Genomic DNA, 17285 nt, shown 5'->3' with positions numbered 1-17285 from the left:
TGGAACTTCACTCTGAAACTTCAGAGTGAACCTTCACTCTGGATAGGGACTATATATATATATATATATATATATATAATTCTATCAAACTGCAAACCCTCGTGGAATTTCATAGGATATGAAATAGTCTCCGAGTTGTGTTCAAAAGAGTGTATCTGATGCTCCTTTTACAATTATCAGTTAATATATTTGATTCTTGTTAAAAATCATATGTGTTGGAAGAACATATTTCAAATTGCAAGGCACCTGACTTTGTTGCAAAAGATATGGTCGATGTGCTGTTGCAACTTGCTGCTGATCCTAATCTTGAAGTAAAACTTGAAAGGCATGGGTCAAGGCATTTAGCCAGGTATGACTGGTTCCATTGTGCAACAATACTATTCAGCAAATATCAAGATGTAATTGCTGAAATAATATGACATGCTGTTAAAAGCTTAATATTGCTAGCGACTCAAACCCGGATACCTGAAATCCAGGCTTTTAAAATTTACTGGTTCTCTCACATGTCATCCGAGTCTAATTAGTAAAAGGTCTATTCGACTTATTCCAAACCTTCAATTCTTACTTCCACTTCTTTGTAGAGTTGATCCCAATAAACACCGTCATGGGTTAAATTTTAGGATTTGTTTACCATTTCTAACAACATTGATGCTGCTAACAGAGAGCTCAGCCATCACTGTAGAATGGAGTATGTCGGAAGTCCTAATGAAGGCAAAGATTTTTAAGAAGGCAACAGAGGAGCTAGACATGGTGATTGGAAGAGATAGATGCGTCGACGAGAAGGACATTGTCAACTTACTATACATTGATGCCATTGCTAAAGAACAATGAGGTTGCACCCTGTGGGGCCATTGTTGGTATCAAGACTGGCCCGTGAAGATTGCCAAGTTGCTGCTTAGGACATTGTTAAGGGCGCCAGAGTCCTAATAAGCATATTGTCACGTCCCGTTTTCGGGAGTGTCTATCGTGGGTATCGTTGGTTATATGAGCTTCATGTATATGTGGGATTGCTCTAGGATCAGGAGTGTGAGAGATATATGGTTTCTCCTTCCTAGGGAGTCAGACAGGCCGACCCGGTTAAGTTTGGGGAGTTTGTCGCTAGTCGGAGACTTAACATTGAAGAAGGGAGTATGCCGCCATATACACTGGTCGGGGTCTGGAGCCGATCCCCTGATGAGCACAAGGCAGGGTGAAACCAGTGCATTACCCCGTTGGATAAGGCTGGCTCAATGGGGATGAAGTGCTACATGGACCAATTGTGGCAGCTGAATGGTTAGGTCCGTGACAAGTGGTATCAAAACCATCTCGGCATCAATGTCGTTGTGTCGCCAAGCTCTCACACGTGCGGACGTGTCCCCAAGATATGGGGGGGCTCCGTGGGGGAGTCGAGTAGGCAGGGTGCCTCCAGGGGGAGGACCAGACGAGGGTTCATGACAAAATCCAAGACGAGAGATCCGGCGCGAAGCTTTGTTGGGCGATCTTTGGGAACTTCTTCATCTCTCGGGTATCGTGGGCGTATGAGGGTGTGAGGGGTTCTTTTGATTTAGGAGGTAACTAGGCCAAAATTAACTCAATAAGTTGGAGAATTGAATTAATTTTGTGTGTGATTCAAACTGACAGAGCTTTGCATAATAAGTTTGGCGTGGGAGCTGAAAACGCACAATGGTGAAAGAATTAGGCAAATTTTTGAAGGGTTGGTCTCTAGAAGCATATCTGGGTTTCAAGATGAGATTCTTGAGGGGAAGTGGCTAAGGAAACCTACAGCTTGAAGGTATGAGTGTTTGAATACTTAGGTTAGGTTTTTGCTTGATTAAATTTGATCTCTCCCCCTCCCAACCTAAACACCCCCCCCCCCCTTTTATAGGCTCACAATTAAGGTGTTGGGTGTTTGAAAGCCTTGTAATCCTCTCGACAAAACAATCTCTCTCCAATCCACCCCTAATATATGCATTGAGGACAAGGAAAAGATGGATTGCTTAGGATGGCTCTTCAGGCTTGCATAACGTGATCCCACTAGGAAATTGAGATTTGTTATGGTGGTTGATGCTAGGTAGCCATGGCATTACGCTCAACATCTGGAAATTCGGAATGCAAGATTGGAAGAAAATATGAAATTGGGGATTCATGATTTCAAGAGAAGGGATGATACTTTGGACTAGTTTGAAAGCTTGCTCCAACATAGACGAAGTTATGACCATAGGGAATTTAGTGGTTGTGCTAGGTATTTGAGAGGTGAGAGGTGTGGGGAAATAGATTTAGGAGCGCGTTCAGATTAAGACATATGTCGAAAGAAATGGTTTGGGTTAAAACGATGTTGGGCTTTGGTCTTAGCCTTAATGTTAATATCTAAAAGGAGGAGGAGGCCCAATTCTCTTATTACCGCCATACCCTTACCGATTTACACCGTTGGGCTTGAATATCGGGCCCAAGACCGAAATTATCAACGATGATAAATCGATAAAGGAGTGTTCATGTGTTTCCGTAACTTTCCATACCATGCCTACTACTACAAGCCCCAATGATGCATGAATATGGCTTGGGTCCGCATCAATGGGTGTTTGCTTAACGAGTTGTAGTTAAGCCTACATAAGATCATAAGATCTCATGTGAATCGCGTGATGTAATTGGCGTTCTACTTTAAAAAACGTACTTGTCAAGTGCATGATGTTTCAGGTACCAACAGAGGGATACGCGTGCCAGAGTGAGGATGTCGTGTACGAGGCCGTACACCTTGTTTGGTGGGGGAGGATGTCACATACCATTTTTGGGAGTGTCTATCGTGGGCGTTGCTGGTTATATGGGCTTCATGCCAAGATCAGGAGTGTGGGAAATATATGGCTTCTCCTTCCTAGGGGTTCAGACAAATCGACCACGTTAAGTTTGGGGAGCTTGTTGCTAGTCGGGAACTTAACGTCGAAGAAGGGAGTTGGCTGCCCTACACATTGGTCAGGGTCTGGAGCCGATCCCCTGATGAACCCAAAGCATGGCGAAACCAGTACATTTCCCTATTGGATAAGGCTGGCTCCATGGGGATGAAGCGCCGCATGGACCAATTGTGGCAGCCGAATGACTAGGTCCATGACAAGTGGTGTCAGAGCCATTTCAGCATCGTTGTTGTTGTGTCGCCAAACGCTCACACATGTGGCCGTGTCCGCAAGATATGGGGGGCTCCGTGGGGGAGTCAAATGGGCAGGGTGCCTCCAAGGGGAGGACCGGCGCAAAGCTTTGTTGGGCGATCTTTGGGAACTCCTTCGTCTCTCAGGCATCATGGGCGTATAATGGATATGTGTGCCACAGTGGGGATGTCGTGTACGAGGACATACACCTTGTTTAGTGGGGGAGGATGTCACGTCCCATTTTCGGGAGTATCAGTGGGCATCGCTGGTTATATGAGCTTCATGCAAATGTGGCGGGCTTTAAAAAGAACGATAGAAAGCTCTGACAAAGCCATGAAGAGGAAATCAGGCAAGCAAGCTATTGCACTATGGCCGGAAACGAGCAAACGTAGGCAGCAAAGAAACTTCGTAAGGGTATATACATGCATACATGCGCGCGCGCAAGGCATGATCCACGACAAGGGCATTTCCGCGGCCCGAAACCCCCCTTAGGGACCTTTCGTGTATAAATCCCTATCATGGGTCTTTACCGGCCGTTTTAACGCATTATTTTAAATCTATAAACTTTGAATAACTCCTCAAAGATCAGAAATGTGGGAGATATATGGCTTCCCCTTCATAGGGGTTCAGACATGCCGACCCCGTTAAGTTTGAGGAGCTTATCGCTAGTCGGGGACTTAACGTGGAAAAAGGGAGTAGGCCGCCCTACACATTTGTCGGGGTCTGGAGTCGATTCCTTGATGAGCCCAAGGCAGGGCGAAACCAGTGCATTGCCTCGTTGGATAAGACTAGCTCCATAAGGATGATGTGTCGCACGGACCAAATGTGGCAGCTGAGGTCTGCCACAGTATGGTCCACAGGGAGAGACCCAAATATTGGGACAATCCCTTAAAGAGTTTTTGCCTGAGAGGTCTATTGGGAAAGATATTGATGTTAAAGGCCAAGACTTTGTGCTATTGCCATTTGGGTCGGGCACTCAAGCAGGAGAATGTGCCCTGGCTACAGTCTTGGCCACAAGCTGATCCGGTCAAGTATTGCCAATCTCTTGCATGGTTTTATGTTTTAACTGGAGGTTCCCTGATCATATGAAGAAAGAGAATTCTAACACCCAAAAAATTTCCTCTCATTGCAGTGGTCGAGCCTTGTCCTCCTGCTCATCTTTACTCAATGTGATCGGGCCTTGCCACGTGGCTTTGAATACTCCTCTTCAATAAATCAGTACATCTTCTACTAAAAAATTTCTGGCCTCATGCATTTAGTGTTGTCTATCTATGGTTTCAAGGCTATGCGTACTAATTCACTTTGTATTTCAAACAAGAGATTTAAACATATCCTGAATGACAGAGTGAAGAACACTAACAACTTAAGTATCACCCTGTTGGACCACCAAGGTCATTGAATATGAATTCAAAGCAATGACATAGTATGCTCTACTCTTATGTGATATGTCATCTTAATGTGATCGCTCCTGGAAATATTCTTCTTGCCTGAACAGTTTGACACGAACATTATTGTTAGTCTTTGATACCTTCTCTCATAGTCATTGATTATGCATGTTTTTATTGATGTTTGTATGCTTTTTTACTTCAGAATGGGTACGTAGCGAACTGATAGTTTGCGGTTTTCTGTTTATACTTCACTGCTCTGATTTCTAATTTTCAGTAGCACACAGTTAATAACAATTAGCTCCTTCACGATCCCATGTGATGACAGATCACATAAATATTTTATAATATTTAGTTCAATTGAGGCCGAAATGAGAATTTTCTATAACTTAGAAGAATTTTAATAGAAATAGCACGGTTTTGTAACATTTGGTATCACACGTGATTTATGTTTTGTTGATGGTTTTCATCAGGACCTACTAGCGGGTGGGGCTGAGAGCTCAGCCGTGACGGTGGAGTGGGCAATCTCGGAGCTCCTAAGGAAGCTGGAGACTTTCAGAGGGCAACTGAGGAGACAGTGTGATTTCCGCAGTGAACATGGTAACATATTTATATCTTCTAAATTAAAATAATATAGGTAGAAGAAAGTATGATAACTGATGAAACCAAAATTTCAGGGACTCACTGCAGATAAATCCAAGATATATATTGATCGATTGCATATATAATCTACTGTAGAATATATATTTGAACACAGTTTGGCAATGTTACCTTAAATTTGCCCCGAGCATATTCTTCTCCCTCTTTTGACAAGCACGAGGATATGACTAGCAAAGAGCGCGCTGATGAAATTGTCATATTCTGGAACCGGCTCCGTTTTGAGTATAGTCCTCACGGTTTTATTTATTGGAGCTCACGATCAAGTTCTCAGTAGGTCACCCATCTTGGGATTTCTCTAACCCGAGCAAGTTTAACTTCAGGGTTCACATTCTTTCCAAAGCTATTAAGCCCCCAAAAGGTCTCATGTTAGATGGAGTTGAGCATGTATATATAAGGCACATTACCCCATCTCCGTCTACGATGCACATAAGCTTCACCGGAGGTCCGATTCCCGCTTCGGAATCGGAAGCGGAAGCGCCCGAAAGCGCTCGGAAACGCGCTTCCGAAAAAGAAGGTTTTGGAAACACCGCGGAAGCGCAAGCTTCAGGATTGGAAGTGTCGTGGAAGCACGAGAATTGTTGGGTTTTTATAGTTTTCTTCTCTCTTTTCCTGCTCTAATATAAATCTCTCTTAAAATCTCCATATTCTAAGGACTCGATAATTCATGAAGATAATATCAAAATATAGAATTGAATGAAGACCCATAAACATACAGTTGAAGACTCGTTCAAGCATGTTGAATGAGATTTGAGAATTTGTTTGAGCTTTTAGTTTTATGTAAGACAACAAGGGCATATAAAATTATAGATGAGTTTGATTTGGAGTAAGATACTGATTGAAACTAGATGAGTGAAAAATCAATGTTTTGGATTTTGGTGCTAGACCAGGATGAAGCTCAGATTAATAGTGCAAAATCATTCAGCTTTGGGACGCACCACTCATTGCAAAATGTAGATACATATATTTTTGATTCCACATACTTAGTCAATGTGATTGGAGAGATCGTCAGGTGTATGATGGGTTGCTGAAAGGTGATGCACATCATTTGTGGTTAGCTATACTACTAGTATCATGTTAGTTATTGAATTGTTTTTGTTGTTTAATCTAGGCCATTAGAAAATATTTATTGAACTCATTTTCTATCATATTGTTTCTTCTATAATGTTTTAGTAATTAATTTTTTGTTTTATATAATATTTATATATATAAATATATTTTATTTTATTATGACGCTTCCGAAACGTAAATGCTTCCAAAAATATTCAAAAAAATCACTTCAGCGCTTCTACGTACCCGCACCCGATTCCATGCAGCTTAGCTCTCCATTAGCCGATGTGAGATATTACAATTGTCACATCCCAGGATCGGTTCCGTCGTAACACGATATTGTCCGTTTTGGACATAGCTCTCACGGTTTTGTTTTTGGGAGCTCACGAGCAACTTCTCAGTATGTCACTCATCCTGGGATTGCAACCCGAGCAAGCTTAATTTCGGAGTTCTCATCTCATCTGAAGCCATTGAGCCTCCAAAAGGCATCGTGTTAGATGGAGGTGAGCATGTACATATAAGGCATATCACCTCCTCTCCATTGACCGATGTGAGATATTACAATAAAACTTCAAAACCAAGCATGCAAAACTACACCATAAAATCAGGGCCAACAAATATATAAGATTGTATTACCGGCAAAACCTCTAAAAATCTCATGGGATATGAAAAGGCCTGCAATTTGTCTAGAACAATGCATTTGTTGCTCTTTTCAAATATTTCAATCAACATATTGAACAAAAATGTCATTTGCTGTAACTAGCACAAACACTGAAGTATTAGAGTGGACACCGCATCTATGATAGTTGATTCCAAAGTCCGGACCTGTGAGGCAATAATAGTGCTTGATCTGTAATTTTCTCTACATAACTCTTAAAAGAGAGACTCAGCCGTTGATTGAAATGTCAACTTAAAATATAACATTTTATGTTCTTATTTTGCAATTAAGCAGGGCCTATGTTGCCTTAGAGCATCTCCGGTCCATTTGTTACATTTGACACGTAGGTTCAACGGTCTTTATTTGACAATGAGACCGCATCTCCAACCGAAGTGTTAAACCCACATAGCAACCTAAGTAGCACAGACACGTACTCATAGCACCGTATTGCGTGTCCGACGGATACGGACACGCGAGTATCCGAATCGGACATGCGAATACGCACCAACTCATAATAAAAGTGAAAGTGCTTGTGGTGAGAATCGAACCTTGGTCATCCAAGGCACTCAACAACTCCTCAACCGTTCCAACAGATTTAGTTTTTGTTATATTTATGCACACTTTAATATATATATATATAAGGAGAGAAACTCGTGATAAAAATAAGAATGCTTGTGGTGGGATTCGAACATTGGTTATCTAAGGTACTTATCAAATCCTTAGCCATTCTAACAAGTTATGTTTTCATCATTTTAATGCACACTTTGACATATATATACATCTAAAATTCTAAATACTTTCAAATTTATAAAATATTTTTTTAAAATAAATAAATATATATATTAAAATAATATTTAATTAACGTTTCCACAACGTGTCCGTGTCCAAAACAATTTCTATATGTCCTGTCTATGTATCGAATCGTGTCCAATAAGGAGGACACTCGGGTCCGTGTCCGTGCTACTTAGATAGCAACCCATGTATTTGACATCAACGGCTTCTATGTCAAATTTGACACACTGAACCATTCATGTCTTTTATTTGTTTATTGTTTCTGTCTCTTATTATCTCTTCCTCCCCTTCTCGTGTCTCTCTTCTTCACCCAGAAGAACCATTCAATATTTGAACTATCTTACATACCGGTTGGAGAAGAAGTTGGTCAAAAATAACATTGTCATATCATATGCCAAAATTTGAATTTGACTTGAAGATTTACCTACTCTATTGGAGATGCTCTTACAGCTCATGTTTATGGGTGAAATGAACATTTTGCATTTAACAATCTCATGTGTATGGACTATGGATGCAATTGATATATGATCTATGTTTTAAACTAAACTATGAATATTCAAATTGGGAGTCATAAACCCAATTTGCATCTGAATCAATAGTGACAGATATAGATGATTAAGAGGGTCTATATTTTATATGATGAACTAGAGATGCTCAAGTACAACTTGGCTAATGAATTAATCATAAACCCAGTTGTTAGCTTACTTATGAACCACGACAAACTTCAGCCACCATAGGAGACAAATGCAACGACTTCTGTAAGGGTTATCAAGGTTAATGATTTATAAATGCCCCTTACCACAACTTTAGAACTTCGCCACCGCACAAACCACCACTACACCCACCAAACATGGAAGGCAGTGCTTGGATTTCATATGCTGCAGCTTGGCTAGGAGTTTTAGCCCTCCTCCTCCTAGGCCGTCGCCTCCGCTGCCGCAAGCTCAAATTACCACCTGGGCCGAAACCCTGGCCCATCATTGGTAACCTCAACCTCATGGGACATCTTCCCCATCGTTCAATCCATGAACTAACCCAAAAGTATGGCCCCATCATGCAGCTCCGTTTCGGGTCCTTCCCCGTTGTTGTTGGCTCTTCAGCTGAAATGGCCGAAGCCTTTCTCAAAACCCATGATGTCACCTTGGCCGGCCGGCCAAATATCGCAGCAGGCAAACACGCCGCCTACAACAACTCGGACATCACTTGGTCCCCTTACGGACCATATTGGCGCCAAGCACGTAAAATGTGCGTAATGGAGCTTTTCAGTGCCAAGCGGCTCGAGTCCCATGAATACATTAGAAAAGAAGAAATGAATGCAGTACTTAGAGGTCTATACAAGTCCTCCAACACCAACATCCTGTTGAAAGACCATCTTTCAGATTTGAGCCTGAATGTTATCAGCCGAATGGTGCTTGGAAAGAAATACACAGACGAGTCTGAAAACGCGATTGTGACTCCAGATGAGTTCAAGAAAATGCTTGATGACCTGTTCTTGCTGGGTGGAGTTTTGAACATTGGTGACTCAATACCTTGGCTTAATTTCTTGGACTTACAAGGGTACATAAAGAGATTGAAGGCTTTGAGCAAGAAGTTTGATAGGTTTCTGGAGCATGTCCTGGATGAACACATTTCAAACAGCAAGGCACCTAATTTTGTTGCAAAAGATTTGGTCGATGTGCTGTTGCAACTTGCTGCTGATCCTAACCTTGAAGTCAAGCTTGAACGGCATGGAGTCAAGGCTTTTACCCTGGTATGAGTAGTTCCTATATGCAACAATACTATTCAACAAACATTTACTGAGATGTAATTGCTGAAATAATATGAGGCATGCCGATAAAATTGTTAGTGAGTAGTGACTAGTGACTAAGTGACAGAAATCCCAATAACTGAACTCCAAGCTTTTGAGGTCTAGTGTTGTTCTCACATTGTACCCGAGTCTCATAAGTAGAAAGACTATATTCCTTAAAACCTCCAATCCTCACTTCCACTTCTTTCTTGGTAGAGTTGACGATCCGGATAACCAATAGTCATGAGTTAAATTATGGAATTTCTTTTACCACTTCTGACATCATTGATGCTATTAGGACCTACTTGCTGGCGGAACAGAGAGTTCATCCATGACCGTAGAATGGGGAATGTCTGAAGTCCTAAGGAAGCCAGAGATTTTTAAGAAGGCAACAGAAGAGCTAGACAGGGTGATTGGAAGAGACAGATGGGTCGAAGAGAAGGACATTGTCAACTTACCGTACATTGATGCCATTGCTAAAGAAACAATGAGGTTGCACCCTGTTGCACCCTTGTTGGTACCACGACTAGCCCGTGAAGACTGCCAAGTTGCTGGTTATGACATTATTAAGGGTACCAGAATCCTAGTAAGCATATGGTCCATTGGGAGAGACCCTAAGTATTGGGACGATCCCCTAGAGTTTTTGCCTGAAAGGTTTATTGGGAAAGATATCGATGTCAAAGGTCAAGACTTTAAGCTATTGCCATTTGGGTCAGGCAGGAGGATGTGCCCTGGCTACAGTCTAGGCTATAAGCTGATCCAGTCAAGTATTGCGAATCTCTTGCATGGATTTAACTGGAGGTTACCTGATAATATGAAGAAAGAGGATTTGAGTATGGAAGAAATTTTTGGGCTTTCAACACCCAGAAAATATCCTCTCATTGCAGTCACGGAGCCTCGTCTTCCGGTTCATCTTTATTCAATGTGATCAAGCCTTCCCCCGAAGCTTAGAACTACTCCCCTTCAACAAAGCAGTACTGGGACTACAGCTTCTACAATACGTTTGCTGGGCTTGTGCATTAAGTGTTGGCATTAGTTTGCTATTTATGGCTTCATAACTACGTTACCAAGAGTCTTATGTATATCTTCCAATTCCAGAAGCTATCGTTGTAATGTCTTTCTATGTGAATCATGTAAAAAAGGGTTCGAGTAAAACCTAAATAAAACTACTATTGATTGAAGTATATATATGGTTCCAAACTATGAATACTGATTCACTGTGTATATTGAACAATAGATGATGTTCCTGAACCAAAAACTAAATCTCACCTCCATTCAAAGTAAACACCAGAAGGGGGTTCTTCAAACTCTCAAAGCCACCCCTATAACTCGTCACATTTGGCAAACCCCCCAATTCCACATGTTGGGTTTGCACAGTGACACGTATGGTTGGTGAGCTTGCTGCCTGCTGGAAGCTGTTTTTCGATTCTACGGACTGCCCAGGCCCATCAGTAAAGCCTTCATCCAGATAATCACGAACGGACGAACCTTTCTTGTGTGAAGCGATTACACGCCATCAGAACTCTGTTTATTTTCAAATTTTAAAAACTAAATTGGTGTAGAGGTGCAACATAAAGCCCGAGTAGGCAGGGGCTCCAACACGTTAAAAAGCGGCTCGATACGGGTAAATTATTTTTACAAGCATTATCGGTAGTAGATTGTTAAATGGGGTTTTTCCATCATCGAGCGTAAAGTCGTAAACTCAAATGAACTTGGTAGTGCTACAATGGCATGTATGGCTTATGGGTTATGGCTACCTTTTCCTTCGATCTGCATGCAGATCAGCTCCTTCCTCCACTATTCTCCCGTTTTTTGTTGGTTTGGTTCTTTTTTAGGATGTTTTGTATGGTTTAGACTTGAGAGATGTGTGGTTTGTGGAGATATTTAGATGAGTCTTACGTTTAGGGATAAATGGGTTTTCTATGCTGTTCCGCTTGGCCGAGACCGGCTTGATTGATCTTGATGGCTTTCGCAGGCAGATCTAGCTAGTGATGTCTCAATCACATGTAACCTTCTTCTACAAAACACTCGTTCCAAATTCTGCATTGGCTGCAAGACTCGTATCTTCAATTCTTCAATGATTAAACTATTGAGACATTGTTGGCCCTTTTGAGGATTGTAATGTGAATGATGTGTATATTGAGACAAAATTCAAAGAAATTTAATTTCAAATGGAAAGTTTATATATCATCCTTGCTCCACGAAACGGGTAAAAAAAGAATGATACCTGATGGGAAGCATGAACTTGAGTGTTAAATAGTGATCACAATTTGAGTCAATCATTAGTGGTTAGTGTTAAACAGCGACAAGCGTGGCTTATGGACCAACTGTACCGATTCTGTCCCAACTTAGTCACCTCACAAGTGTTGAGTTTTAATCACAAAAAGTCTCGGTACAATTGGTTATTATCCACCCACTTATAATCTCTATTTTATTTATCACTTCTTAGATGTGAGATCTCTCCTCTCCAACATCTCTCCTCACGTGCAACCTAATTTTTAGGTCTACACGTGACAGATTAACATCCCACACACTGGGACAAAATAAACCAAGGTCCAGTAACTAACGACACTTCGTGACCATCCAATCGGAAAACCCTCCGATGGCATGATAATGACACCCATCATGGGCCCATGACAAAGTGACACCCAACTCGAGCCCACGACAGATTGGAGGCGCGACTGGAGAGGGACAAGCGTAGCCCATGGATCAACTGTACCGATATTGTCTCATCTTAGCCACCTCACATGTGTTAGGTTTTTATCACAAAAGGCCTCGGTACAATTGGTTATTATCCACCAACTTATAATCTCTATTTTATTTGTCACTTCTTAGATGTGAGATTTCTCCTCTCCAACAGTTAGCTCCATATTGAGATGCATGACCTACGGATGAATTAATATGTTACTTGTGTAGGAAGGAACAGCATTAGTGACTGAGAAGAAGAAAAGCTTCATCCTTGGTAAAACATCGAGATGACTAACAGGAATTACAAAACATAGATTCATAGACTTCCCTTGTTAACAGTTGACAAACGTACCAAAACTCATGGCACAAAATTACCAGATAGAGTTTTGTTTAAAATTACGGGATTTACCTTCGGACTAAATGAAGTTCCAACGTTCTTACTCCTATATTCGTTACATTTTCAATTTATCCCTTATCTAACCAGAATTGGTCAAACTGTCGGACTGTATTTTGTGTTTATACTTGAAAAATGGAGACATTATTCTGGATCGCACTAGGCCATGGGGCTCATGTGGTGCTTATTGTAGTCATGGGAAACAGTAAATTGAATACTTATCTAAATTCTAACTAAGGTTCGGAGTTTCAAATTTAGGCCAACCTGGGATTTGGGTGGAGTTTGGTGCAAAGGGTGGAATGTTGGCTGCATGTCCCTGAAGGATATTAGAATTATTCCAAGTCTAGTTACCGAAGATTTTGTTACCCTTTTCACAATTAAAAAGAGACACATGTCCTCTGACCAGTGTTGGGTGCGTTGTTCAAATCTTTGATTTCAAGAGCTAAACCGTTTGTTCCGATTTTGAAACATCAGAATGAGTTAGTGGAGAATGACTTGGAATACTTCCATTGCAGAAAGTAAAAATAGTCTACCTAGTTACCAACATGATCTTTCACAAGATTGTAGAGCATGTCAATTTTCATTGTTTCAATGACCTCAAAGTTTGAAACAGATCGTCTGCAATATCTGCAGAAGTCTGTGATTTGGTTAATGTCAAATCTAATAATGGCTTGTAAAAGCAAAATCTCATACACATTTGAAAACGGAACTGTCTCTCTGGTTGTCACAAATGACTTGTATTTGTTTGTAAAAGTCACACAAAAAAATCTAAAACCATAAGCTCCACTATGAAGATCGTACACAACCAAAGTTACACATCTAAATACAATCCAAATAGTGTTATTGGAGGCATTCTTTGTCCTAATTGTCTCCATTGCTCATCTGGGAGAGTATAAACCAGTTCCGAGAACTTTATATAGTGCAGTATCCGAGTAGACAGTACTAGACTTCAGCGACTTAATCCGATGCCTATGCCTCAGACCTTTTCGTCTCCGGTGGCTGCCCTTCACTTTCTCTAGCCCTCCCTCTTTTTCTTCACATTTGTTGTCATTCTTCACCATATCATGACACCCAATTTGACCTTCTTTTCCTGTTTCAGTTGGAACAACATACACAAAGGGTCCAATTGGTATGTCATTCAAGTTCATTAGAGGCTCTAAGGTCTTGACCACAGTGCTCATTGTTGGTCTAGACTTGGGGTTATGGTTCAGGCATTGATGAGCCAATGCAGCCGCCTTTCTAGCCCCTTCGGTAGAGTACTGACCCTCAAGTCTTTGGTCCATCACACGGTCAAGTTTGTGGGAGTCCTTCAAAAATGGCTTGGCCCACTCCACTAGGTTCTGCTCTCTATAACCACGGCTCTCATCCACGGATCTTCTACCGGTTAGAAGCTCTAAAAGAACTACACCAAAGCTGTAGACATCGCTCATTGTTGTTAAATGACCTGAAAACAAGCATAGGAATAGTGAGTGAATGAATATTCATGTTGGAGATTTTTCAATATTAGTCCTAATCGTATATTTCACATTTCACAACTACATGATGTGAAGCTTGATGTGTACCTGTCATGATGTATTCTGGAGCTGCATAGCCATGAGTACCCATTACGCGCGTTGTGACATGTGTTTCATTGCCTTCCGGGCCATCTATGGCTAGACCAAAGTCAGAGAGCTTTGGTGTGTAATCACAGTCTAGTAAGATGTTTGAAGCCTTGAAATCTCTATATATAATTGGCTTTTCTTCGTCATGGAGGCAACTGAGGCCTTTAGCAGCTCCAATGGCTATTTTGATTCTTGTCAACCAAGGCAAGGTTCCAGAATAACCTACATTAATAAACAGACAAATAAATTGTTAGAATTTCTGATCCTGCAAACGAAACATGAAATCCCATATCAATGATTTATGTAATTGCTTAAGAAGCACTACAAATGTTCTACTTACATCTGAATAGTTTGTGGTCTAAGTTGCCTATCTCCATGTATTCATACACAAGAAGCCTATGTTCATCTTCACAGCAGTAACCGATCAAGTTCACAAGATTAGGGTGCTTCAATTGCCCGAGAAAGATCACTTCCGCCTACATTACAAAATTGTTTGAAAATTTAGTCTAACTTTTCAATTAACCAGAAGAGCAATCATGCATAATTGCATATGGTGTTTGAAATTAATGGCTGGTTCTTAATGAAAAAGCTTACCAGCCACTCTCTATGACCTTGCGTGCCATCCAAGTCCAAAACCTTAACAGCAACAGGTTGAGCTTCCAGGCCAGGCCTAAGCTTGTCATCAACAAACCCTTTGTACACTTTCCCGAACCCGCCTTCTCCAAGATAGTTGCTCTTGGAAAAGCTTTGAGTGATCTTTTTGAGCTCATTATGAGCAAAGATATGAAGATTTGATCCGATAAGCGAATTTGATATATCACTTAGGACAGTACAGATTGATGAATTACTCAAATCGGAAAGTGACATTCTACGCGAAATTGTGATTTCCTTGGACGATAACTGGGATTTATGTTCTGATTCCTGGCTCTTGCCCATGAAACAAGTTGGTGTGAAGAAGTTGGTGTCTAGTTTCTTGAACCTCATATTGTTTTCTGAGGCTATGCTGTCCAAAACGTATGGTTTGGATCAAAATATAGAATGACCTGGGGGGTTAATATAGGTTGGTTTAGATGACTACAAGAAAGAAGTCAATAATACAATGATAGCTATTATCTTAATTTTCCTTTTTGGCTGATATTGATGTCTTGACACATGTTTAGAAGAATTTCTTAAAGTAATGTACATGCATCGGTCCCTCCAAGACTTTGAAGACTCCATACTGCCGAGAATACTTTTGGTTTGTTCATATTATGACGACCTGGTCTTCTGGAGCTTTATGCATATGCTCTGATGATGTAGGAAATGGAATGAATTTTCTGAGTAGGTTCAAGCTCAAGTGTTGGTCTTCAGGGAGCTTCTTTCTTTGGGCCAGCCTCGTTCAAATTGGAATATATTAGTGCGGAAGTGCCCAACTTTCCCCTCCATGTTTTGCACTGAAAGACAAAAGTGAACGTTTTAGAGCAGCTGTGTTAATAGTTAGTCTCTCGAAGTGCAAGTTTGGTACGCATGATTGCAAGAAACTTCCTTATTTCTTAAGACTGCCCCGAAGTAATGTGGTTGCCCTTAATCTGTACTGATATTGAACCATGTTTGGTGTCACACAGTATTAGAGAGCAATTATTTTAGTTTCTGGATCAGAAACAGATGTGTTATCTAAGAATAATCAATTTGAGTATCCACTATAACACCATTTGAGGGTGTCATAATGAAAACAATGTGTTATCACAATGTGCTCCTTATCTCAGTAACATGTGCTAAAGTTCCACATCAATGCCAAGTCCTTTTCTTTTCTCCCTTTTTATGTAGTCTTAACTTTTTTCAATGCCAACCAGATAAAATCAATTTTGATGGTTCTGAAAAGCACAATTCAAATTCATGTTGCTGCTGAGAAACTTGGCTCCGCATATGTTCTTGTCGCTGAAGCTACAATTCTTAGAGATGCCTTACATTCTGCAAAATTCTACAACTTTCCTCAAATTTTGGTTGAAGGAGATTTTAATTGGCTCATGGACTGTGCTCTTCATAAAGTGGAGGTGCCTTGGAGGATCAAATATTTGGTTGAAGATATATGGAATCTCGCTTCTAGTTTCTCATGTATTCGTTTTATGCATATTTATAAAGAAGTTAATTTTTTATACAGATAAAGAAGTTAATTTTGTGGTTGATGATTTACATAATTGTTTTATTGCATGCATAGAGATGTGTTCGTTTTATGCATATTTATAAAGAAGTTAATTTTTTTATACAGATAAAGAAGTTAATTTTGTGACTGATGATTTACATGGTTGTTCTATTGCGCATAATCTCTACGTGTCTCAAACATTTCATTTAGATCAGTTGGGTAGGGTGCCCCTAAAGGTTTTATGTTGTAATTTTTTTCGTTTCCCTTTGTTTCATAAAAAAAAACCATTAATTAACAATTTTCTCCTCTGGTTTTCTGAATGGGAGAATAAACCAACTGACTCATAGAAATGTGACAGTAATTTATTCTTAAGTCGAACAATTGCCACCTAAAACTCATTTGTCTTGTCTGGTTTATAATTTAGAGTCTCTAGTTCGAGGAAGGCGAGTATATTTGCAATCTCAATCATCTAGTAGATATGATAAAAGACCGAGTATTGGTCACATCAAGCATGAATCACAAAAATATGAATCAATGGGTAAACGGCGGGAGGAAAGAGTGATTCATGTCCATCACCTTTGCTTAAAGTTGAGTTGGACGGGCAATGGAATTGAGACACTCACAAAGTGTCTTCCAGGGTTGCAACCAAGAAGATGGGAGTCATTGATCACCTGCATTTTCCAAGTAGTTGCTTTTGAAAGCCTCTGCTCTGTCTACGTGTGACGACTGACGTAGTTGATGCTGACCAACGTTGGCAATTCAGAAGCAACCTTAAGCAAGCGCTGCTGCATTCTTCTTTATCAGTGACTTGAGCAATGTGGGAAAAGCCACAAAGAAAACTCAACAATATCTTTGGAATGACTAAATGAACATGGTAGACGGCTGTAAGATTGGTTTGCTTGTCTAATGGGTTATGGGTCACATGCATAGGAAAAGGATTTGTGGCATGTACAGAACACCATCAGACTTGATCTGTCATTGATATTGATACTTGGACTAGACCTTGTTACTATCACCATGGCGACCACAAAGAATGCCA

The 17285-nt window shown here is 40.6% G+C and overlaps 2 protein-coding genes across 2 annotated transcripts; one reads left to right on the top strand and one right to left on the bottom strand.

The window, feature by feature from the left end:
• Positions 1–8481: 8481 nt before the first annotated feature.
• On the top strand, positions 8482–10572 carry LOC126798449 (trimethyltridecatetraene synthase-like). The gene is made up of 2 exons (XM_050525423.1): positions 8482–9405; positions 9740–10572. Exons 1-2 carry the CDS (start codon positions 8509–8511, stop codon positions 10367–10369), a joined length of 1527 nt encoding a protein of 508 aa, XP_050381380.1. The 5' UTR covers positions 8482–8508; the 3' UTR covers positions 10370–10572.
• A 2737-nt stretch (positions 10573–13309) lies between these two features.
• LOC126800843 (putative receptor-like protein kinase At1g72540) lies at positions 13310–15126 on the bottom strand. The gene is made up of 4 exons (XM_050528260.1): positions 14719–15126; positions 14465–14600; positions 14086–14346; positions 13310–13967 (listed from the first exon to the last, which is right to left on the bottom strand). Exons 1-4 carry the CDS (start codon positions 15106–15108, stop codon positions 13402–13404), a joined length of 1353 nt encoding a protein of 450 aa, XP_050384217.1. The 5' UTR covers positions 15109–15126; the 3' UTR covers positions 13310–13401.
• Positions 15127–17285: the final 2159 nt, after the last annotated feature.

The sequence above is a fragment of the Argentina anserina genome, chromosome 6 (assembly GCF_933775445.1).
Source record: "Argentina anserina chromosome 6, drPotAnse1.1, whole genome shotgun sequence".
NCBI lineage: Eukaryota > Viridiplantae > Streptophyta > Magnoliopsida > Rosales > Rosaceae > Argentina > Argentina anserina.
The sequence above is the reverse complement of the archived record's forward strand: the minus strand, read 5'-3'. Positions and strand labels throughout refer to the sequence as shown.